Below are 25,499 nucleotides of genomic sequence, written 5' to 3'. Positions count from 1 at the left end.
CACACGCTTCGACAGTGCGCCATCACCAAGCGCATTGCCAGGGGCGACATCCCATTGCCTCCGGCTCCGGCTCCAGGAGCAGGGCATCCGCCTCCGCCTCCGGCCGCCGGCGCGATGCGCGACGACCCCTACCCAGCCCAGAATGTGACCTACATCGTTTTCACAAGCCTCGGCGATGACAAGCGCAGCTAGCGCCTCTTTCGACAGGAGGTGAGCACCGTCGTCCCGGCCAAGATGGAGTACATGCATTGGTCAGAGCACCCGGCCACCTGGAGCCGGGAAGACCACCCGGTCGTCATGCCGAACCCGGGTGGTTACACTCCCGTCCTCGGGCCCACCATCATCGCGCCCCGGCACACGTGCAAGTTCTTCCGGGTTCTCGTCGACGGCGGCAGCAGCATCAACATTCTCTACCGCGATACCATGACCAAACTCGGCCTTGAGGCCAAGGACCTGGAGCCGACCCGGACGATCTTCCACCACATCGTTCCCGGCCTCTCCTACTCCCCAATCGGCCGGATCTGGCTCGACATCCTGTTCGGTGATAGCAGCCACTTCCGACACGAGCCGATCAGGTTCGAGGTGGTGGACCTATCCAGCGCATACCACGCGCTGCTTGGTAGGCCCGCGCTCGCCAAGTTCATGGCGGTCCCCCACTACGCCTACCTGAAGATGAAGCTGCCGGGTCCAAAGGGCCTCATCACCATCACCGACGACTACCGCAAGTCCCTGGACTACGCCCGAGACGGCGCCAAGCTAGCCGAGTCGCTGGTCGTGGCCGAGGAGCGGCGCCAACTCGACCGGATCGTCACATTGGCCCAGGAGGCGTTGGCCACCCAGATCCCGACCGAGGAGCCGATCGATGAGGCCGCATTCAAGCCTTCCAAAGAGACCAAGAAGGTGAAGCTGAACCTGGGGGATCCCAGCTGCAGCAAGTACGTTGTCGTGGGCACCCGCCTTGACAACAAATAGGAAGGCGAGCTCGTCGACTTCCTCCGTGAGAATCGGGGTATTTTTGCATGGACCCCCAAGGACATGCCGGGTATACCGAGGAAGTACGCCGAGCACAAACTCCACGTCCGCAACGACGCCAAGCCTGTCCGTCAACCTCTGCGACGCTTTTTTGAAGAGAAGAGAAGGACCATCGGTGAAGAGGTCCCCAAGCTCTTGGCAGCTGGCTTCATCATGGAAGTATTTCACCCCGAGTGGCTGGTCAACCCAGTCCTCGTCCTGAAGAAGAACAAGACCTGGCGCATGTGTATTGATTACACCAACCTGAAGAAGGCCTGCCCCAAAGACCCATTCGCCCTCTCTCAGATCGACCAAGTCATCGACTCCATCGCCGGGTGCGAGCTCCTGTCCTTCCTGGATGCTTACTCCGGCTATCATCAAATCAAGCTAGACCCGGCCGACGCCCTGAAAACGTCCTTCATCAGGCCTTTCGGGGCGTATTGCTACATCAGCATGTCGTTCGGCTTGAAGAACACCGGTGCCACCTTCCAGCGTTGCATGCAGAAATGCTTGCTGCCGCAACTCGGTCGCAACATCCACGTCTATGTGGACGACATCGTGGTGAAGACCAAGTAGCACCTCATGCCCCTCGACCATTTGAAGGGAACCTTCGCAAACCTGCGCGAATACAAGGTCAAGCTCATCCCGAAAAAATGTGTTTTCGGCGTCCCGGTAGAAAAGCTACTCGGCTTCCTCGTCTCGAAGCGCGGCATTGAGGCGAACCCGGAGAAGATCAAGCCCATCAAGCACATGCGCAAGCCAGCTCGGCTACGCGATGTCCAGAAATTCACCGAGTGCTTGGCCTCGGTCAGTCGGGTTCTCAGCCGGCTGGGCGAGAGGGCCTTGCCCCTGTATGAGCTGATGAAGAAGACAACACCATTCGAGTGGAACGACCAGGCGGATGAAGCCTTCCGGGATCTCAAGTGCATGCTCTCCACTGCACCTGTCCTGGCCACCCCGGCCGAGAAGGAGCCATTGTTGCTCTATGTCGCCGCAACCTCATGGTCGGTCAGCACGGTGATGGTGGTCGAGCGACTAGAGAAGGGCAAGGTTCAATCCGTCCAGCATCCCGTCTACTACTTGAGTGAGGTGCTCTCCGCCTCAAAGCAGAACTACCCGCACTACCAGAAGATGTGTTACGGCGTGTACTTCACCGCCAAGAAGCTGAAGCAATACTTCCAAGAGCATGTCGTCACCGTGGTCAGTACGGTCCCTCTCGGCGAGATCATCGGGTGCCGGGATGCCTCTGGTCGGGTCGCCAAGTGGGTGCTCGAGCTAGCCGACCACACCATCCTCTACGAGCCCCGCACCACGATCAAGTCCCAGGCTTTGGCCGACTTCCTCGTTGACTGGACTGAGACCTAGTACCTACCGCCGCCACCGGACTCGACGCACTGATGCATGCACGTCGACGGCTTGAAGATGTGACTCGGCCTGGGGGCCGGCATCATGTTGTCCTCCCCCAACGGCGACCGGCTCAAGTATGCACTACAGATCCACTTCGCCGCCTCCAACGATGTCGCCGAGTATGAAGCCCTTGTGCATGGCCTCCGGCTTGCCAAGAACTCGGCATCTGGCGAATCCTATGCTTCGGCGACTCGGACCTGGTAGTGCAACATTGCTCTGCCGAGTGGGACGCCCACGACTCCAACATGGCGAGCTACAGCCTCCTCGTACAGAAGTTGTCCGGATTTTTTTGAGGGCTTTGAGTTCCTCCACATCCCGTGCGCGGAGAATGAAGTGGCCGACACGCTCGCCAAAATCACCTCGTCCCGGTACTCCATTCCGTCCTGCGTCTCTCTCGAGCACCTGCACAAGGCGTCCGTCAAGCCATCTCCGGAGTCCGAGTCCATCCATGTCCTAGACAACCCAGCCGCACCTCAACCCGGCCCGAGGACTGCTCCAGCTAGCCCAACCACACCCCAGCCCGGCCCTGGGGCCGCTGAACCTGGCTCGGGGGCTGCCACCCTGGAACCCGTCGTGATGGCCGTCCTCACCGGGGTCACGACACCATCCTGGGCCCTGCCCATTTCACAGTTCCTGGAAAATGGGGTCCTCCCCATGGACGAGACCGAAGCTCGGCAAGTACAGCATCGAGCTTCCGCCTACAGCATCATCAACAAAGAGCTCGTCAAGCGCAGCTCCACTGGCGTGTTCCAGCGCTGCGTCGAGCAGGACAAGGGCATTGAGATCCTCCTCGACATACACCAGGGCGAGTGCGGGCACCACGCCGCCTTGCGGTCCCTGGTGTCCAAGGCTTTCTGCCATGGTTTCTACTGGCCCACGGCCCTCGAAGACGCCGAGTCGCTCGTCCTCAAGTGCGAGGGATGCCAACGCTTCAGCAAGCGCAGCCACCAGCCGGCGTCGGCCCTCCGGACCATCCCGATCGCCTGGCCCTTCGTGGTCTGGGAACTCGACATGGTGGGACCCTTCAAGACCGCTCGAGGAGGCATGACGCACTTGCTGGTGGCGGTGGACAAATTCACCAAGTGGATCGAGGCAAGGCCAATCAAGAAGCTTGACGGTCCAACGGCCGTTCGATTTATCAAGGATATCGCGGTGCGCTATGGCATGCTGAACAGCATCATCACGGACAACGACACCAACTTCGCCAAGGGCGCGCTCGCGCAGTACTGCTCCATCTCCGGCATCCTCCTTGACCTGGCCTCCGTTGCACATCCGCATTCCAACGGCCAGTTCGAGCGGGCCAACGGCTTCATCCTATCCGGCATCAAGCCGCGGCTTGTCGAGCCACTCGTCCGCCCCCGGCAGCTAGCTCGATGAGTTGCCGGCTGTTATCTGGAGTCTCCGCACCACGCCTAACCGGTCGACCGGGTTCAGCCAGTTCTTCCTCTTCTATGGAGCAGAAGCCGTCATCCCGACCGACGTTGATTTCGACTCGCCGTGCGTCACGATGTACACAGAAGTCGAAGCAAAAGAAGCCCGTGAAGACGGCATCGACTTGCTCGAAGAAGCACGTCTCCTAGCGCTCACTCACTCAGCCATCTACCAGAAAGGTCTGAGGCACTACCAAAGAACGAAGATCAAGCTCCTCGCTTTTTGAGAGGGAGACCTCGTCCTCTGACTCGTCTAGCAGCAGACTGGCCAACACAAGCTGTCCTCCCCATGGGAGGGCCCCTTCATCATCAGCAAGGCCCTATGCGATCACAACGCCTACTACCTCCTCGACACCCGCAAGTCGAACAAGCGCAAGAGTGACACAGCCGGCGAAGAAACAACCCGGCCATGGAACGCGGAGCTACTCCGCCCGTTTTACAGTTAGCTGTGAACACGTATGTATCACCGTATTTTGTAATCATCTCAAGACTATGGGGTCCCCAAACGACGCTCGGGGGCTGCCCCTTTTGCGACAAAGCTATCGTGTCTCTACATTTGTGCACCACTTTAAAAACTTAAGCCGAACCCGGCCATTGGCTCGATTCGCTCAACCCGGGGGATGGCCGGATTGGCCACTCGCCATTTTTTCTTAGCGGTTCCCCAACGCGTTGGATCGCCATAGCTTCTCGCTTCGCCCTAAGCTGCAGATCCGGCTTCGACTGCGGACTGGCAAGCGCATCAGAACAAAAGCACTGGCGCGCCACGAACACTAAGTCAAGAAACCCCGGGTTGCCCAACTCGGCCCTGCCACTTTAAGTTATAGAACGACCGGCTGCTCGCCAACCTGGCCCGCCGGGTGGCCACCAGCCGGCCCAGTGGGTGTTTCGCTCGCGCTCAGCGTTTTGAAAGACTAAGTATTTAACGCTCCTTTCAAAAGCCGAACTCCTTGTCACGGACCAAAGCCTTGGCCGTCAGACTCGCGGGGGGGGGGGGAGCCCAAAGAGGGAGAGTTACAAGAAAATGGCCCTAAAAACACAAAGCAAAAGGGCAGGCATCCATGAAGTTTCTGCATATCGCCGGATCACTCGACCCGGCCGCACCACTTTAAGTTACCACACGACCGGCTTCTCACCAACCGGCCCGCTGGATTGCCGCCAGCCGGCCTAGTGGGTGTTTTGCTCATGCCCAACGTTTCAAAAGCCCAAGTACTGTGTGTCCCTCTCAAAGGCCGAACCCCTTGTCACGGACCAGAGCCCTCGGCGTCAGACTCGCGGGGGTGAAACCCAAAGGGAGGCAGTCGCAAGAAAACAGCTCCAAAAATGAGAAGCAAAGGCGCAAACATTCACACAGCTCATACATCATAAATTTAAACAGGCCCAAGGCCAGAATTCATTACACCCAGTCAACCCCCAGTGGGTGGGTGGACCTGCTACCTAACAGAAATTTTCTACAAGTTAAAAATCAGGCATCGCCTTCGCCAGAGTGCGCAGCCGCCAGGTCCGCAAATGTGCCGGTATCCTCCTCCTTGGCGTCCGCTTGGACGCCCGTCTCCTCCGAGCTACCCTCTGGGTCCTCCAGAAGAAGGCCGTAGTCCTTAGTGGGCACGACTCCACCATCCTCCGCCCGCTCCGGCTGGAACTCGTCATGGAAGGCGAACCCGACGATGTAGCTGGCCCGGGCGGCGATCCGTCCAGCCTCCGCCTGCAGCTGGCTCATCCACGCATCTAGCGCCAAGACCAGGTGCCATGACAACGCGAACCGAAGCGCCATCTCGGCGCCGACGCGAGCAGAAGAAACCCGCCACTCATGAAGACGGTCCGGGCCCGCCTCCAACCAACGCGTCAGCCACGTGAAGCTGCTCGGCGCAACAGAACCCGGCCAAAGGGCCGCCATCATCGCCACGCTGGCCTAAGAAAGCCGCTCCGTCCGGTCGCTCAGAACCCGTAGGCGGGCCTGGGCGGCGGTAACGATCTCCGGGAAGGTCTAGGCCACATTCGGTCAGTCCCGTAGTCCACGACTCCCTGCGGGTCTTGCTGAAAGCGGACGGCCTCCTCCGCCAGTGGGAGCGTCTCCGGGAAGGTCCCTGTCAAGAAGAAAAGCAAGTTAGAAGAAAGCTGCTAAGGAAGAGAGGCCGGAGTCCCAACCTGGCAACAACAACAAAACCAAAGAAAAGCACTTACTGGAGAAGGACTCTTCTAGGTGCCGTGCTTCGAGCAACGTACCGCACCGCTCCCGGGCGATGGTGCGGTCACGCTCCTCCAGTGCCTTCTCCAAGTCGGCGACCTTGGCAAGGGCCGCCTTCAACTAGGCGCCTTGTCCTTGTCCGCCTTCACGGCCTCCTCAAGGAGCCGGGTCTCCCCCTGCTGGGTCTCCTCCGCGGTGGCCACCAGTGCCTTCAAGCGCTCCACCTCGGTCTGGAGCTGCCCCTTGTCGTCGGCCAGCTTGCCGCGCTGCTGGTCCTCCTCGGCAAGGGCCTGCTGCGCTTCCACGACCTTGGCGGCATCCGCCCTGAGGCGCTCCACTTCGGCCTCGAGGCGGCCCTTGTCGCCCGCCAGTTGTTCCCGGAGCCGGTTGGCTTTGTCGAGCGCCTGCCAGGCTACCGTCGCCTCCGCTTCACCGCCTCCGCTTCACCGCCTCCACCTCGGCCCCGAGCCGGCCGACGTCCACGACGAGCCAGTCATAGCAAAAACAGGCCCGAATCAGCTGGGTCCTCCAAGACAGCACCTCGGCTGCAGAAGAAAAAAAACTTAGCGACAAAGCACTGTTTTAAGATTCGACCGAACTGCTACGCAGTTGGCCCGAATCTCGGGGGCTACACCCAGTGGGTGCCCTAGTGCGCCGCCACTAGAAAAGAGCATGCAGAAGAAATACTTTTCACGACGCAGAGCTCCTCCTCCTTGAGATGCTGATGCGTCTCAAGGAGCTGGTTGAAGATGTTGACCCGGAAGGAATCAAGTTGCTGCAAGAGGAAACAATCAGCACAAGCCGGCAAGATAAGATTCGCCGAACTGCCACGCAGTTGGCCCAAATCTCGGGGGCTACACCCAGTGGGTGCGCTAGCGCACCCCCACGAAGAGGAAAACGATGGAAAAAGAAAAAAACAGAGCGCGGACGGAAACTTACGAAGACGGCGGGCTCTAGCTCCTGCGTTGCCTCGACCTCAGCCTGGGTGAAGGCTTGGATCCAGTCCGTCCGCCCTCGCAAGCGATGGGTCACGGCGGCCATCACCACCTCCTCCTGGGTCAGAGGTCCGAAGGGGAACTCGCTGGTCCCGCTCCGCGATGCCTGCGGCTCGGCAGCCCGGCGTCCTCCGGCCCTGATCGCCAGGGCGTGCACTCCGCTGGCCGCCTCCCCTGAAGCCGGCGCCTTCTCCAGCGCCATTCCCGGCACCGACGCTGGCTCGGTGGGCGGAGCGGTTTGAGGTTCCACCACCAGCAGCGCCTCGCTCGCTGGCGCCCGGGACGCCCCCTCCGGCGCAGCCCACATCGCCTCCTCGAAGATGGCATCGCCGCCGCCTCCATCGGTCCCCTCCCGCTCAATGACATCGGTCCACAGTGGGGTGCCATACTCGACAACCACGATCTCTCGGTCGAGGTCGATCGCGTCCGCATGGCCGCCTTGGCCGTGCTCCCTTGCCGACGCCGGCACGAAGACCGTCATCGCCGCCACCGTCCCCGCCGGCAGGCATCTTCGGCCACGCCGGCCCCTCACCAGCTTGCGCCCATGCCGTCGTGGCCCTGACCCAGGCCTGGGTCGACGCCACCGCCAGCTCCGCCTCGGCCCAGCTCCGATCCCGCCAGGACAGGCCCTCGGCGTCGGCCGTGTCTAGGCCAAGGTCCGGATCCACGGGCGCCTCATCCTCATCCCAGTCGGCGGTGCCAGATCGACTCCTCCAGAACGCGGCACCCTCGGCGGACGCAACATCCGTTGCCGCTAGCGCCAGCGAAATCAGCGACCTGAAGCACAAGACAAAAATGATTACGCCGGGTCAAGCAGGGCCACTCGGCAACTCGGCTCGGGCGCCAAAATCACTTACCCCGACACCACCGGAACTTCAGGCCTCGCCGCCCTCTCCTGCGGAGCGTCATGCCTCTTCTTAGCGGGCGGCTTCGCGCCTCCGGCCGGGTCCGCCGCGCGCTTCATGGATGGGGCCTGCGGCAGGGCGATATCCTTAACGTACGGGCGCCGCGCCGTCCCCGCTCCCCGTGACGACCCGGCTCCGGCCGCGCCGCCGCCTCCCCCACCCGGCGCCGCTGCGTCAACAGCTCGCATCAACATTTCCGAATCCATCCCACGACCGGCAACTCAAGGAATATAAACAAGACTCACCTACTCGGCGGCCACCGCCTCCCCTCCGTCTTGGGCCTCGGGCTCCTCTGAGGCATCCCGCACCACCTGCGCCCGCGCCCGGTCATAAGGATGCCGGATGGTATCCAAAAGCACCTCTCACGTCACGTCGGGACGGAAAAGAAGATATGCAACAGCGAAGTATGGAGACCAGGGACTCACCAACGGTGCCGGATTCTCACGGCTGTACAGGGCCTTCCCGAACGCCCAGTCACCCCCAAGTTGGCCTTGGAGATGTCATTAACCCGGCGCGCGACTTGGTCCGCCGCCAGCCACGTGTTCGCCATGCGGTCGGGATCTTGGAGGCCGGCCATCTGGGCGATGAGGTGGTTGCGCCGCTACAGCGGCAGCACCCGCCGGACGATGAAGGCGGTGATGAGGTCGGTGCCGGTGAGCCCCTCCCGCTCCTTCATCACCGACAACCGCTCGCACAGGTTGAGCACGTCCTGCGACGGGTGCTTGGGGTAGTACCCCCAGTTCAGCTTCCCCCACGGCGGCGAGTTGATGAACGGCGGGAGGTTAATGCGGTCCTCGCCAACGCTGTGGACGTAGAAGAAGGAATTCTGCCATTTCTTGGCAGAATCCTCCAGCGGCATCTTCGGGCAGTCGGCGCCCGACCGCTTGGTGATGACGGCCACCCCACACTCGGACATCTCTCCGGCCTTCGGCCCCTGCTGCTTCAGAGAGAAGAAGCGCACCCAGAGGTCGATCGAAGGCTCGACCCCCAGGTACCCCTCGGAGAGGGTGATGAAGCCGGACAGCTGCATGATCGCGCCAGCGCCAAGATGATGGGGCTGGAGCCTGAAGAACTCCAGAAACTCGAGGAAGAAGCCACTCGCGGGCAGCCCGAACCCGCGCTTAAAGTGCGACAGGAAGACCACCCGCTCTGAACCCTTGGGCCGCGGCTCCTGCTCGCCTTGCGAGAGGCGCGCCTAGACCTCCTCCGCCCTTGGCAAGAGCCTGGGGTCACGGAGGTAGGCGACGTCATCGAGGGTGACGGTCGAGCCCATCCACGACCCTGACGGCAGCGCCATCGCCCCGTGTGGAAAGAAGAAGAAGGAGAGGGAAAAGAAGATGGCAAGGAAGTTCTGCTCGGAATGGCGGGCGTCTCAGCTAGCAGCGACCGTCGGAAGCAGAGGGAGGACGAAGAAGCAGGGGAGCGCGAGCGTGAATGATCTCCGCCGCCCCCTTGCTCCCAATTTATAGGCCACGATTCAAAACTTGGGGAAGTGGGATCGTTTGCGTTCGCCCCTCCCACCTCCCCGCAATAAGTGCACATGTACGCATGCAATAACTTCCTAGATAATGGCAACCGACCCGCGGACGCCGCAATAAATCCGCGAGCGTGCAGCGGCGGGCCCCAAGGCGTTGCCCTATCCTATCGCGTGCGTGGCCTGTCAGGCCCTTCCGGTTCCTAGGCGCCACGTGGCTGCCGCACGAAGCCCGAAAGATTGTCCCAGATTCGCTGGGTTCCTCGGTTTCCCGCCACGACGAAGAAGCCGCGATCCGGCTTCCAGAAGCTGGCACACAGTGGGTGTTGCCGGACATGGCGGTTGCCAAGTTTTCCTCTGCACAGGGGTTGAAACTGCGAAGGCCCACCCATCTGAAGATGGTGGCCCTTCACAGCTTCGGGGACTACTGTCGGGGGGATGAACCCCAGGGAGGCAACGGAACCCGAATCCTTTTCAAAAACAACGGAGCCTGCATCGCCCCTCAATCCGGTCCGACCTTGGCCGAGTTGCTCGACTCGGCCAGGTTGCTCGACCCGGCCAAGCAGGCCGACCCGGCCAGGCTCCTCGACTCAGCCCCAACAACCAAGCTCAAGACTTCGCCAGCAAGGCAGCACCACCCTTGGCGTGTTCTCCAAACCCGGCCAAGGGTCAGCGGCCATCCCATATGAGCTGTACGATGGGACGAGTCTCCGCCAGCTAATGATCAAAGCCACATTACCCAGCCCATGCCTCTGGTCAGTCAGACCAGGCAACAGTGCCCTCCACCTACCCGCTGACTAGGTCCAGCGTGGCTACAGTGCCCTATGCCTATGCGCTGACTAGGCCTGGCGTGGCAACAGTTCCCCGGCGTGACCAATGACGCCAACAAGCGGCGACCTGACAAAGCGCCACTGTAGCCGACTCAACCCGTCCATGCCCTGACGATCGACAAGACGGCACACAGTGGCCCCTAGGCACACGGGGCCCACGCCCGAAGAACCTGACGGGCCCTGGTACCCGGCGGGTCCCAGCACAGGTTCCCGGACACTAACAACCCAACCCTACGGCCTTGTAACATTACCCTTGTACCCCTGGGGGTTGATCTATAAAACCCTCCAGGAGTCCCCATGCATAGGCGCAGAAAACCACTTCATTCGCACAGGCGATCACACACACACACACACACACACACACACCTAGCTAAGCAACACCCGAGGAGAGGGAGCAGCCTAAGCCTTGGCCAGACCTCCTTCTTCCTCCATATGGTTCTAGAAGAAACTCTGTACTGTTACATATAAACCAGACTCGGCATGACTAGGGGTGTTATCTCTCAAGAGCCCCGAATCTGGGTATGTCTTGCGTCCCGCGCTCGCTCATGCCAACCTTGCCTCTGGAGCCCACCAGTGCCCTTGAGCCTCCTCCTCTCTTTAGCCATCCCATGGCATCTACCGTGCGCCCACCACGATAGGAGTGGAGTTCACCACCGTCGTCGTTGTTCCGCTGCTTCGAGTTGTTCTGCTACTTGCATAGAGCAACTGAGGATGGCGTAGTGTCGCCGTGACGATGTTATTCATTGTAATATCAGATACATTATATTCATATTCGTGTAATAATAGAAAGCTGGTTTGTTCTATGCTCAGCAGTGCCATATTCCAGAAGACTTCTCCTCGATCTTTGGGCAGGAATACGGGGCGTTCCGGTTTCTCTGAGACGGGGTGCCACATTTTGTGTGCCCATACCGCTCATGATGTGGCAGGGGGTTACCAATATCTTCCATGTTACGTGAGTTATTCTCACTATGAGTGTTTATTCACTTTTCATTAAACGAGAAAATTGCAAGGTAATAGGGATGCCTAGTCCCGAATTGAATCAAAATGAAAAAAAAAAATTCCTTGGAAAGTTGTTGGTATGGAGGGCACCCATGGATACGGCTAGCGATTCTTTATGAAAGAATGGTGGAAAGGAAATGAACTTTACTTTTTGTTTGGAGACCACCTATAATGTGTGTAGTAGGGAAGATGTCGGGGACTTTCGGTCGTATCGTTGAAAGGAAAAGCATGCCCGTCAAAAAAAAATTATACGTTTGTTTTAAACTTTGAGCTCTGGCACCTTTGCAAATCTCTGCTTCCCTCTGCGAAGGGCCTATCTACTTTATTTTTATGTTATTTTTATTTTATTTTGAGTCTCCATCTTCTCTTAGAAAGCACCAATTAGGGAGCACTATTGTCATACTTGTGCATTGGGTGTAGCTAATATTGAGTGTGTTTCATGAATGGATCAATGACTGAGCATAATGGGCTAGGGATAACTTTATTTAGCGTTGATATTTGAAGGCATGGTTGCTTGTTGGTATGCTTGAGCATTTATGTTTTCATTTCAAACTATATTGCTTTGAATCACTAAAGCCCAAATGTCCATGCCACAAAGAAGAAAATTATATGATGAATGTGATAGGTAGCATTCCACATCAAAAATTCTGTTTTTATCATTTACCTACTCGAGGACGAGCATGGATTAATCTTGGGGATGCTTGATATGTCTACAGCGTATCTATAATTTTTGATTGCTCCATGCTATTATAGTATCAATCTTGGATGTTTTACATACATTTACAAGCAATTATATATCATTTGTTGGGACTAACCTATTAAATTAGTGGCCAATGCCAGTTGATGTTTTCGCCTGTTTTTGGTTTTTTAGAATATCAGAACCAAACAAAGTCCAAATGCCACGAAACTTTTTCGACATTTTTTCTAGACATAAGAGACCCTGGAAGCTTCGGGGGGGGGGACAAGAAGACTGGGCAGTGGCCCATGAAGCACCAGGGAGCGCCCTGGTGGCTTGTGGGGCCCACGTGGCTCCATTTGACCTAATCCTGCCTCTATAAATTCTCTAAAATTGGGAAACTAACAGAGAGCCAGCCAAAATACTTTTTTGCCGCCACAAGTTCCAGAACTACGAGATCCCATCTGGAGGCCTTTTCCGGTACCTTGCTGGAGGGGGATCGATCATGGAGGGGCTATACATAAACCTTGCTGCCCTTCCAATCATGCATGAGTAGTTTACCACAGACCTACGGGTCCATAGTTAGTAGCTAGATGGCTCTCTCTCTCTCTCTCTCTTTGATCTTCAGTACAATGTTCTCCTCAATGTTCTTGGAGTTTTATCCGATGTAATGATTTTTTGCGGTGTGTTTGTTGGGATCCGATGAATTGTGAGTTTATGATCAGATTTATCCATGAATATTATTTGAGTTTTCTCTGAGATCTTTTATGCATGATTGTTATAGCTTCGTATTTATCTTTGATTTATTGATTTGGTTTGGTCAACTAGATCGATTTATCTTGCAATGGGACAGGTGCTTTGCAATGGGTTCGATCTTGAGGTGCTCAATCCCGGTGACAGAATGCGACATGCCACGTATTTGTATCATTGCCATTAAGGATAAAAAGATGGGGTTTATTCATCCGTGAGTTTACATTGTCTACATCATGCCATCTTGCTTAAGGCGGTACTCCATTCTTTATGAACTTAATACTCTAGATGCATGCTGGATAGCGGTCGATGTGTGGAGTAATAGTAGTAGATGTAGGCAGGAGTCGATCTACTTGTCTCGGACATGATGCCTATATACATGATCATTACCTTGGATATTGTCATGATTATTTTCTTTTCTATCAATTGCCCAATAGTAATTTGTTTACCCACTGTATGCTATTTTCAAAAGAGAAGCCTCTAGTGAAAACTATGGGCCCCGGGTATAGTTTTATTATATATGAAGTCCTAAAAATACCTTGTTGCAATTTTATTTTATTTTATTTTGTATTTTTGTTCAGTCTACCTGTCAAACACGATACAATTTAATCTTGCACGTAACCGCCGAGGGATTGACAACCCCTTGTTTGCGTTGGGTTGCAAGGATTTGTTTTTTGTGTGTAGGTGCTGCTAACGAGGTGCTACGTGGTTCTCCTAATGGATTGATAACCTTGGTTCTTAACTGAGCGAAATACTTATCTCTACTGTACTGCATCATCCTCTACTCTTCGGGGAAATCCCAACGCAGTTCACAAGTAGCAGAAGTGTCCAAGGAGGTCCGTGGCCGCATTTTTGTAGCTGCTGGGAGACTCCGGATGGCCCTCTCGTGGTCTCTTAACTTTCAGGCTAACGATATAGGGAGCTGTTCGCACACGAACACGTCACCGTGTACCCTCGACACCGTGGGTGATGCACCGCAACTCACGTCGATGGAGACCCGTCCGGAAGTGCGGTACGCAGGCAATCCGGTGGGCGCTTTTGAGGACCCGAAACCCCACACGCTCGGGAGGAACCCCGTCAGGGCACGCGGCGGCTATGGGCTGCCCTAGCTCGACCTGATCGCCCCTAGCGCCTCGAGGTTCGCCGCCCTGCAAACGAAGAACGAACGAAGAACGAGGAAGAAGAAGAACAAGGTAGAGATATAAAGGTAAAGGTAAAAAGTGATATATTGATTGATCGATTGTGTGTTGTTCAATCGGCCGTCACCTCCTATCTATATAAGAGGCAGATAGACTTCCAGTACAAGAAAAGGACTTGCCTTGTCGTCCAAATCATCAAAATCTAGCCAAAATCAGACTTATCATGACCTCCGGCCCGAATGTCCGGCTCTAGGCCCGGATGATCCGGCCTAGCCTAGTTTTATGACAACAGCTCACTGTTTTGGCTCTAGAATCGACATATGACCTCGGATTTGGACAATTTTTATATAAAAATCAATCGACTCGACGAGACGCACAACTTTTATGTTGAACACTTTTAGATCTTAAGCCATCTTTAGGGTGTTTCGGGCCATTTTCTAAAGTCTGCAGTAGAAAAACTTGTCCGGACGATTTCCTGGATTGTCCGGCCTTTACCCAGGTCATCCAAGAGTCGACCCAGATCATCCGGCTTCAACTTTTAGCTTTTGTTGTTTGGTTATGTCGGTGTTCTGGGAACAGGGGTCCCCGGACTTGCCTGCCTGCGGCCCGCAGCGTGGCGGAGCCAGCAGGCCGTACAACCCATCTTCATCAACAATCATCCAAGACCCTCGCGAGGGGCCAAGCCTCGCGAGGCGGACGACGCAAGACCTCCTCTGGAGTGGCCCAGCCAGGCAGGCTCACGAGGAGCGGAGACATCAAGGCGGGGCAAACCTCGCGAGGCTCTCGTGACGTGAGCCATGACGATCGACACCAGGCGGGCGCCAGGCGGGCGCCAGCGCGCGCAGCATCCTTGTTTCCTCTTTGGTGCAAAGGGGGCAAGCGCAGCCGCGGAGTACCGAGGCCTCAGGTAAAGGTTGCCATTTTTGTGCAACAAGACCAAGACCATGGACTGCAAGACGGAGGTCATTGTGGAGCCCAAGACGGTGTCACCACCAGAGCTTTGTGCAAGCGAAGACTACTTTTGTTAGGATAACTCGTACTAGCTGTCCCCCTTCAAATTATCCTGCCATTGTTGGCTCCCTTCCCGCTCGATATTTGGGAAGAGGACCAGGGCCTCTATAAATAGGACTAGCCACCATAGTAGGAGGGGATCAGAGCTAGTGTGGAATCCTCACACCACAAGTTCATACACACAAGAACACCTCAACTTCAGGAGGCAGTTCTTCCCTTGTACTGTTCATCATCAGCCCAAGAGGCAATCCACCACCACACTGGAGTAGGGTATTACACCACAACGGTGGCACGAACCAGTATAAACCCTGGGTCTTTCTGTGTTGCGAGTTCATCGAGTTCGTCCACAAGACCTTAGTGAGCTAGAGCGTAGATCGGTAGAAGGGAAAGACTTCGTGCGCACCCCAGTGTTCGAACCTTAAGGGTTAGCCGGAACCCCGCATCCGACATTTGGCGCGCCAGGTAGGGATGCGCCGGGGCTTCTCTCCACCAACCAGCGCCCCGCACCACCGCACTACGCTTCCATGGCAGGTGCCCCCCACCGACCTCTGCGGCCAACACCAGCAGCAGGGAGTCTGGGTACCGAGCCCTGGCACCCACTTTTTGGCAAGTGAAGTGGCCGGCCAAGTTTAGGCCGGAGAAGCCACCGCGTTACAATGGCGTGGCAGACTCAGCGCAGTTCCTGCTAGCATACAAGGAGGACGTCCTCGAAGCCGGAGGCGACGACAAGATCATGGCAAACTTATTCCCCCTGGCGCTCGCCGGCGAGCCGCGCGCCTGGCTGCTCAACCTCCCGGGATCCGTGGTGATGTCCTGGGGGAACTCCACGACCTCTTCACTGTGCGTTACGCGGCGCCGGCACACCACGCAGCCGCGACACTGTTGGGTGGCTCCCAAGCACCTCCTATAGATCGCCACGTCAAGCCTTTCTTCCGTCAGATTGGGGCAGCCTGCAAGTGCTCGGGGGCTCCGCCGGGCTGGGCTGCGCCGGAGGTCGACCTCACCTTCGACTTAGAAGACTACCCCGACTCCACCGGCGGCTCCAGGATGCTCCCGATGCTCTGCACGCCCACCATCTGCAACATGGCCGTCACAAAGACCCTCATTGATGGCGGCGCCGGCCTCAACTTGCTCTCCGTGGAAGCCTTCAGCCTTCTTCATGTGCCGCTCGAACGGCTCGGCCTCAGCAAGCCCTTCACAGGAGTGGGTGGTGGAGATGCTCACACTCTGGGGTAGATCCACCTCCCTGTCGCCTTTGGCACGTGAGACAACTATCGCACCGAGCTGGTGGACTTTGACATCGCCCGCATCGGTCTCCCGTACAACGCCATCCTCGGGTACCCGGCTCTCGCTCAGTTCATGGCGGTGACTCACCCGGCGTACAACCTCATGAAGATGTCGGGGAGCAAGGGCATCCTCACCATCAAGGGGGACACTAAGGAGGCTGTGACGGTGCTCAGGCTCGCCTTCAAGACCGCGGCGGCAGCACAGCTAGCTGGCGCCGATGCGCCCGAGGCCAAGGAGACCGCGCCCACCAAGCAGAAGCAGTTGTTCACCCAAGACAAGGCGGAGACCAAGCAGGTGCCGGTCAACGAGGACGGGTTTTCAAGAGCCACCTTCACCATAGGGACCGGCATTGGCCCGGGACAAGAAGAAGCTTTGGTGAGGTTTTTGCACGCGAACAAGGAGATATTCGCGTGGGAGCCCAATCAGCTGGTTGGGGTCCCGAGAGAGGTAATCCAGCATCATCTAAGGGTATGCCCCAACGTACGCCCCATGAAGCAGCGAGCAAGACGGCAATCCACTGAGAAGCAGGCCTTCATCGTCCAAGAGACACGCAAGCTGGAGGCGGCATGCACCATCCGAGAAGTTCGATACCCCGAATGGCTGGCGAATCCCGTTGTAGTACCAAAGAAAGGTGCGAAGGAACGGATGTGCGTCGACTTCACCAACCTCAACAAAGCCTGCCCCCAAGATCCGTTTCCCCTTCCGCGTATCGATCAAATCGTCGACTCCACCGCCGAGTGTGATTTTTTATGTTTCCTAGATGCGTTCTCTAGATACCATCAGGTCAAGATGGTGGTGGAGGATGTGGAGAAGACGGCCTTCTTGACACAATGTGGGGTGTACTACTACACCTGCATGCCTTTCGGCCTTCGCAACGCGGGCGCAACCTTCCAGCGGCTGATGCACATCGCCTTGGGGCGGTAGCTTGGTAGAAACACAGAGGCCTACGTTGATGACATAGTGGTCAAATCTCGCGAGGCAAGGACATTGATTCAAGACTTGGAGGAGACCTTTGAGAGTTTGCGCCGGGTGAACTTGAGGCTTAACCCGGAGAAGTGCGTGTTTGGCGTCCCCTCTGGCAAGCTGCTGGGGTTACTCGTATCCCATAGAGGGATTGAGGCGAACCCAAAGAAGATCAAGGCCATCGAAGACATGAGCCCACCACAGACCCTCAAGGAGATGCAAAAGGTGGCAGGACGGGTGACCGCGTTAGGGCGCTTCATCTCTAAGCTAGGCGAGCGTGCCTTACCCTTCTTCAAGATCATGAAGAAGAAAGGCCCCTTCGAGTGGACCCCGGAGGCCGATCAGGCCTTCTAAGACCTCAAGACATACCTCACCAGCCCCCCGGTGATGGTGGCGCCACGACATCTCGAGCCTCTGGTACTCTACCTCGCCGCCACCCCATACTCCGCCAGTGCGGCGTTGGTGGCGGTTCGGGAGGAGCGCAGAGACAAAGGTGTGCCACGCCAAGCCAGAGCTGACGCAGCGCAGGGTCAGGAAGGCACACCAGCGCCATCAGCGGCGGAAGATCAAGCTCGGCAGGGCAGCATCGTGGATACTCCTGAGGATGGCCAAGTCTCAGGAAATCCTCCACCTCAGGATACGGCACAATCTCTGCAAGACCCGAGACTCAACAGTGTGCCAGCCCTCGTCGAGCACCCGCTATACTTCGTCAGCACCGTATTGCGAGATGCAAGGGCACGCTACCCCATGCCGCAAAAGCTCCTGCTCGCACTCTTGGTGGCATCGCGCAAGCTGCGACACTACTTTCAGGGGCACCCCATCAAGGTCGTCTCATCTTACCCATTGGACAGGGTATTCAGGAGCCCAAACTCAGCCGGAAGGGTCGCTGAATGGTACATCGAGCTGCAAGCATTCCAGCTGGAGTTCAGCACCACCAGGGTCATCAAGGGAGCCGCGCTCGCCGATTTTGTGGCTGAATGGACAGATGGCCCGGCTCTTGAGGAAGGAGAAGAGCGGTCCACCTCCCCAGGAAGTGAGGCACCGGACGGCTGGGTCATGTATTTTGATGGCGCCTTCGCGCACCAGGGCGTGGGGGCTGGAGCAGTGCTCATCTCACCCACTCAGGACAAGCTTTACTACACCGTGCAACTCTGCTTCCAGCACGGCGAGAAGGTCTCCAACAATATCGTAGAATACGAAGGCCTCATAGCCGGCATGAAGGCTGTGGAGGCTCTGGAGGTGAGGCGCCTTACCTTCAAGGGCGACTCGCAGCTCCTCATCAACTTCTCCAACAAAGTGTACGAGCCAAAGGACGAGCACATGGAGGCCTACCTTGCGGAGGTGCACAAGATGGAAAAGCAGTTCTCAGGCTTGGACCTGCAGCACATGCCTCGAGGCACCAACAAGGAAGCCGACGACATCGCCAAGAGAGCATCCAAGCGGCAACCGCAAGATCCCGGCGTCTTCGAAGAGCGGCTCTTCAAGCCGTCAGCTACGCCACCTCTCTCAAGCATGACTCAGCCTCGGGAGGAGCTCCCACAGCCCCCGACCACAGGAGCACCAGCTTGCGGCCCAACCTCAGGAGCTCGGCTAGTCTTGGCACTCAAGCCTCAGGAGGAGTGCTGGACCAAGGGGTTTAAGGAGTACCTGATGCACGGGACAGTGCCGGAGAAGGAAGAGGACATGGAGCACGTGGCCCGACAGGCCACGGCATACTGCATTCAAGACGGCGAGTTGTACAGGAAACAACCGAACGATGTCACGCTGCGCTGCATCTCCAATGATCAAGGAAGGGAGCTACTGACTGACATACACGGCGGGGACTATGGACATCACTCATCATCACGGACCCTCGTCGGCAAAGCCTTCCGCAGCGGATTCTATTGGCCCACATCACTCAACGACGCAGCCGAGCTGGTGAAATCCTGCGAAGCTTGCCAATTCCACGCCAGGCAAATCCATCAGCCTGCTTAGGGCCTCGAAACCATCCCGCTCACATGGCCGTTCGCGGTCTGGGGGCTAGACATCCTAGGCCCATTCCCACGAGCGCCAGGGGGCTACCGTTATCTCTATGTCGCCATCGACAAGTTCACCAAGTGGGCGGAAGTCGAAGCCGTCCGTACCATTCCGGCCGGCTCAGCTGTCAGGTTCATCAAGTGCCTCGTGAGCCGCTTCGGGGTACCGAACCGCATCATCACAGATAACGGCTCACAGTTTACTAGTAACCTCTTTAAGACCTACTGTGCTAACCTTGGAACGTAGATCTGCTACGCTTCGGTGGCCCACCCCAGGAGCAATGGTCAGGCTGAGCATGCCAACGCTGAGCTCCTGAGGGGCCTCAAGACCAGGACCTTCAAGAAGAAGCTGGAGGCCTGCGGCAGGGGCTGGCACGACGAGCTCTAGTCCGTGCTCTGGTCCATCCGCACCACCGCTACCAAGCCAACGGGCGAGACTCCGTTCTTTCTCTTCTACGGAGCTGAAGCAGTCCTCCCTCATGAGGTCAAGCATCGCTCCGTGTGGGTTCTGGCGTTCGACGAAACGCAGCAGGACGCCATGCGAGGGATGGACCTTGCGCTGGGGGAGGAACACCATTGCGGAGCTGCATTAAGGGCGACAAGGTACCAGCTAGCGCTGCGGCGTTACCACTGCCGCAGCATTCTCTCCAGGACGCTCAAGACGGGTGACCTGGTCCTGAGGCGGGTCCTCTCCAGGGAAGGGCTGCACAAGCTTTCACCCATGTGGGAGGGCCCGTTGAGGGTCGTCCACATCTCCAGGCCTGGCGCCGTGCGCCTGGAGACACAAGAAGGGACACCTATCCAAAACGCCTGGAACATCCAGCACCTCCGGAAGTTCTACCCATGAAGCAAGGCCCAGAGCCTGTGAAGCAAGGCCCAGAGCCTGTGAAGCAAGGCCCAGAGCCTGTAAAGCAAGGCCCAGAGCCTGTGAAGCAAGGCCCGGTGCCTGTGAAGAATCACCGCCCGTGACACTCTCACGTAATAATAAGTTGGGGTTGTACACGCCCCGGAGTCTCAGGAGCGTCGGCCTCAGGCCCTGGGGCTCCCTCCCACGCCTAGTGGAAAGCACTTAGCTCCGCGCTGGTGAGAAGACTTGAAGACTAGATTAGGTGCCAGACGCGGCTTTTCATTTGCTTTCCGCAGTTGGTTCCCTTCTCCTTAATCAATGTTTGCCTTTGGCGTTCCTTGCTGATTTGGTTCCTTTGCCTTTTACCATGTTTTTCAGCTTTGGTTTGCTCATGCTCTCTCTCTCGCGTACCTCGCGAGCGGGCTAGGCAGATCGCGAGCATTTTTATTCTCTATGCCTTCTCGCGAGCCACCCTCGTTCGAGCCTGAAAGGTGGCACATCTCTCCTAATCCGTGCCCCTCGGGTACCGCGATTCAAAGCGCCAAGTCAAGGTTTGGGTGAACGGCAAATCCTTTAGCACACCCGCTAACAATTTTTTTGCAGTTTCTGAGCAAACGTAGGCATCTCGTGGAGGAAAAGGCGTCCCAAACACACCAGGATAAGTTATATTTGCGCAAAATAACAACACGGCATGGGAATAACACGCACGTTGCATTAACCAAGAACCACAGCTCGATACACGCCCCTCTGGCCCATACTGGTTTCATTTTTTGAGGCAAGAAGAATGGGAAAAGATAAACAAAGCGGAGTTTCAGCAAAGGCAGGCCCTTGGCGACGCCCCGAGCCTAGACAAACTCCTTCTCGCGCTTCATGGAGGCGCGGCGACGAGATGACCCGCTGCCTCCTTAGAAGCGGGTGCGGCGGCTGGTCGTAGCCATCGCTGCTGGAGTTGTCGCCGAAGGAAGAGCCGCCGTAGCTGAAGAGATGCGGTCGCCGCCGAGGGCAGGCTCGCCCTCATCCTCGTCGCGACCGTCACCAACGCCGAGCACCTCCTCACCGTCGTTCGTCTCGGGGCAGCACCTGGCGCAGCGACCATCTTCCTCGAGCACCCTCACATAGAGGGTCGATCCACCGTCATACTTGAAGTGGAGCGTGCACCGCCTGCCTAGGCCGCGCGCGCGGGTGAACGTCTGCCAGCCGCTGGCCAAAGCAATGTTGCCCGCGGCGGAAGTCTCGACCACGACCCAGGAAGCCTTGCTGCAGCAACCATCCGCCTGCAACCAGAGCCCGCTTGGACCAGGGGCCGGCAGTTCATCGACAAAGAAGCGCGGAAGTTGGAGCCAGTTGCCGGCCGGGTTCTCTGACCAGACAACGAACTCTGGCGACGCCTCTACTAAATGGAAGCGTGGGCGGGGAGGCCGCGCCACCATCGCGTGCCTCCCCTCGTCAGTTGGACCGCCATGGTTGGGACGGTCCCCTCCGCGTGTCGTGGCGCCGCCTCGGCGGTGGGCCATGGTGGGGGTCGCAGCGTGCTTGCGGGGACGGCCGCGGCCGCACTTGGGCGCTGGGGAACCGGGGCCCTCGCGAGGGGCCTTCCCCTTCTCGGCGGCAGAGAACTTCCTACGTGGTGCCATCGGAAGCGCGGCAAGCAATGAAGCAAGGAGGAGGAAGCAAGCAAGGAAGGAAGATATGGGCGACAGGGCCTCCACCCCCTCTCCATTTATAGCGGAAGAAGGCCAACCGAAAAATCCCACGATCGCAGGTAATGATGGTTTTCCTTGCATGTCGCAGGGACTTGTCAAGTCATGCAGTCGCCAAGGCAGCATGGGGAAGAGGAGATGCCCATGTCCAATCAACCGCCATGCGTCAACCGAGGCCACATGCTTTTGGGGCCCGCGGTGCTTCGAACATGACCCTTGGCTTCGCCACGAAGCCAAGCCCGAGCGCACCTTGGGCCCGAGGGCTACCGTCGGCGTTCTGGGAACGGGAGTCCCCAGACTTGCCTGCCTGCGGCCCACGGCATGGCGGAGCCAGCAGGCCGTACGACCCATCTTCATCAACAAGCATCCAAGACCCTCGCGAGGGGCCAAGTCTCGCGAGGCGGATGACACAAGACCTCCTCTGGAGCGGCCTAGCAAGGCAGGCTCACGAGGAGCGGAGATATCAAGGCGGGTCAAACCTCGCGAGGCTCTCGTGATGTGAGCCATGACGATCGACACCAGGCGGGCGCCAGGCTGGCGCCAGCGCGCGTAGCGTCCTTGTTTCCTCTTTGGTGCAAAGGGGGCAAGCGCAGCCGCGGAGTACCGAGGCCTCAGGCAAAGGTTGCCATTTTGGTGCAACCAGACCAAGACCATGGACTGCAAGACGGAGGTCATTGTGGAGCCCAAGACGGTGTCACCACCAGAGCTTTGTGCAGGCGAAGACTACTTTTGTCAGGATAACTCGTACTAGCTATCCCCCTTCAAATTATCCCGCCATTGTTGTCTCCCTTCCCGCTCGATATTTGGAAAGAGGACCAGGGCCTCTATAAATAGGACTAGCCACCATAGTAGGAGGGGATCAGAGCTAGTGGGGAATCCTCACACCACAAGTTCATACGCACAAGAACACCTCAACCTCAGGAGGCAGTTCTTCCCTTGTACTGTTCATCATCAGCCCAAGAGGCAATCCACCACCACACTGGAGTAGGGTATTACACCACAACGGTGGCCCGAACCAGTATAAACCATGTGTCTTTCTGTGTTGCGAGTTCATCCGCAAGACCTTAGCGAGCTAGAGCATAGATTGGTAGAAGGAAAAGACTTCATGTGCACCCCAGTGTTCGAACCTTAAGGGTTAGCCGGAACCCCGCATCCGACAGGTTCAATTTTTCGGCCCCCGTCCGGATGATCTGGACCCCGGTCCGGATGATCCGGTCATGCAGTGCTGCAGCGCACAGTTTTGTATGTAACTTTTGCATCCGTCCTCGGATTAAAACAATTTTTATATCAGAATTGTCTGTTTCGACGAGACAAAGAACTTTTCTGTTGAAGACATTTTCATCCGAGGTCATCTTAATTAGGTTTCATGCTATTTTCTAATCTGATGTCAAAACGGGTATCTCCGAAAATGTCATATCTTTTGCACTTGAGCTCCGTTTTGGTCCATCTTCATATTTATTTCGATCATCTTGTAGAGGGCCATCAAATGGTGACATGAACTCATAATGTTAACCTCATCCCATTATATACTCAAGTCACTCTTTGCGATCATGCAATTTTTGAGCATCAACACATGCCCTCCTATTTTTCGGTAAAGGTAGCGTGCCGAAAAATAACTTGTACCGTGTTGGCTCTAAGGACGATCTCAATACTCCATCGGCCACTTTGCATGTGCTTATGGCGATAAATATATATCAGCCATTATTTGTTTGAATCCTTGATGCAAATTTGGATGAAACCTTTTCAACTTCATTTGCAATTCGATGATAAAGTTTCATAGATATGTATCTCAAGGTCATCCTCCGAACCATACTGTTCACCCTTTTGTTAGGACTTCGCAGATAATCAACATTAAACTTTCTCCAATCCTCACTTTTACCTGCATAAAAAAATATTAGTGGCCGAAGCGGTGAACTTCGGTTCGGCCTTACCTATGTTGACGAGACTAAGCATCGACTATTGATAGAAATGCAACACACCATGATTAACTTAGTAGCTGGATGCTTGCTGTTCCAACTCTTTTGAATTGTCATGTCTAGAAATATGAACAATTTTAAAGCAACCCAAGGTAAATTTTGCATCTAGACATACCTCAAGATAAACTATAAATGATTCGTCAAAACATTGATAACCCTTGGATATGTGTTGCACTACTCATAATGAATCACCGAAAGTCTTAATCTGTATATCATCTATAAGCTCCACACCGAATAAAATTTCATATTTGGCTTGTTTCGGTCTCCAATTGAACTAAGGATGATGTTAGGATACACCGGCCATGCTTTTACATATTCTTAGGGCGATAGATAAATATCGGCCATTACCATGAGGTCCATGTAGAATTCACCCACCAAAGTATGTATAGCCAAAAAAAAGAAATAGCAAAAAAATATTTCGGCCCCTTTGTATTAGCAATAAAAATCTAACTAACCAAATGTATAGTAATTTGGTAATACCCTCTTATGATATAGAAAATTATATTGCATCCATGGATCAAAATAAAACCATGGAGGGTAAGTGATCATACCTAGGGATGAATTCCATGGCAAAGGTATCAATGGCAAGGTTGAAGAAAATGGATGATGTGCTAACCGAAGATTTTGATGTTGTGATGCGCACCTTCGGCTTAATTGTTTATTTCTTTCATTCTTTTCCTTCTTCACTTTTATTGTACTTGTTGCAATAGAAGCATGCACATCATTTTCGTTTTGATTGATCTTCTTGGGAACCCATGCCATGTTCTTCTTTCTCGGCTCTTGTGCACTAAGATTTTGTAATTCCTTCTTTTGCCAATACGATAAGCCGAGTGGGCACCTCGGCTGTGATCCTGTTTCAACCAATGGCAACTCTTTTTGGGCCTTATGCACCCTCAACTTCTTTTCTTCAGATTTGGCACTCTGATTTTTATCAATTGATTTCTTCACTTCTTTGCCTTTTGTATCCAATATCAACACTTTGATTGGCTCTTTGTTATTTGAAATCAAATCTGAAGTAGCACACTTACGACCATCTCTTTTCACGCAGTAAACTCGCTCTACCACCTCTTTCTTCTTCCTTGAGCTTTGGACCGATTCCTTATGATTGAAACGATCTTTGAGATGTGATTGTTCAAATGTTGGTCTTCTTGGAGCTACATAGTATTGGTGAGATGGTCTAAAATAAGATGGAGAATGTGCCCATGTATCATACCTGTCCCATGATGAATATGAATTTAAATGAGCATAGGGAGGCATCCACGGCACTGGCATTGGTGGCCCAAAATAAGGATAAGAATATGTTGCATTAAAATTCTCACTTTGCCAATACCGATCCTCATATTTGCGCCTTGGGGGTGATCTTGGTTTCTTTGCATTATTTGGCCGATATGCATTCTTTTCTTCACTCTTCTTTTGATATTTATCCAATAGTTCAACGAAGGTGATTTTTGATCTCTTACACTTGCGCTTATTTCGGCCTTTGTTTTCTTTTGGTTCTCTTTCAGCGATAATTGGATTTGCTTGCTGCCCCCAGTCCTTGGCGTCTCCATTGTAACTTCAATAGAACTCATGCCTTCAATAATATTTTCATTGTTCTCTTGAACAACTTCTTTATTTGAAAGCTTGATTTCATCACCTACAACTTTTACCTTCTCTTTAAATGGATTGGCTTGAAGCAGCCGATGCAAAAACTTTTTGCCATCAGGACCAATCGGAATAGACTGGTCATCTCTTTGTGTTTCAACAAATTTCAATCGTACTTTATCAATGGCCGATTTAACTATTTGATGGAACATATTGCAATCCTCAAAACTATGCTTGAACGAATCATGCAACTAACAATACATTCGTCCTTGAATTGATGGCTTGACATGGTGATCAAGAATTCTTATGTAATTA

At 55.4% G+C, this 25,499-nt stretch overlaps 1 protein-coding gene across 1 annotated transcript; it reads left to right on the top strand.

Annotated features, from left to right (window-relative positions):
* The first annotated feature begins 234 nt into the window (after nucleotides 1–234).
* LOC147990417 (uncharacterized) lies at nucleotides 235–972 on the top strand. Its single transcript, XM_087538215.1, has one exon. It carries the CDS (start codon nucleotides 235–237, stop codon nucleotides 970–972), a length of 738 nt encoding a protein of 245 aa, XP_087394341.1.
* The last annotated feature ends 24,527 nt before the right edge of the window (nucleotides 973–25,499 follow it).

This window comes from Triticum urartu, chromosome 1A (assembly GCF_056163025.1).
Source record: "Triticum urartu cultivar PI428250 chromosome 1A, HENAU_Tu73, whole genome shotgun sequence".
NCBI lineage: Eukaryota > Viridiplantae > Streptophyta > Magnoliopsida > Poales > Poaceae > Triticum > Triticum urartu.
Note: the sequence above shows the minus strand (reverse complement) of the source record. Positions and strands in the feature narration are given on the sequence as shown.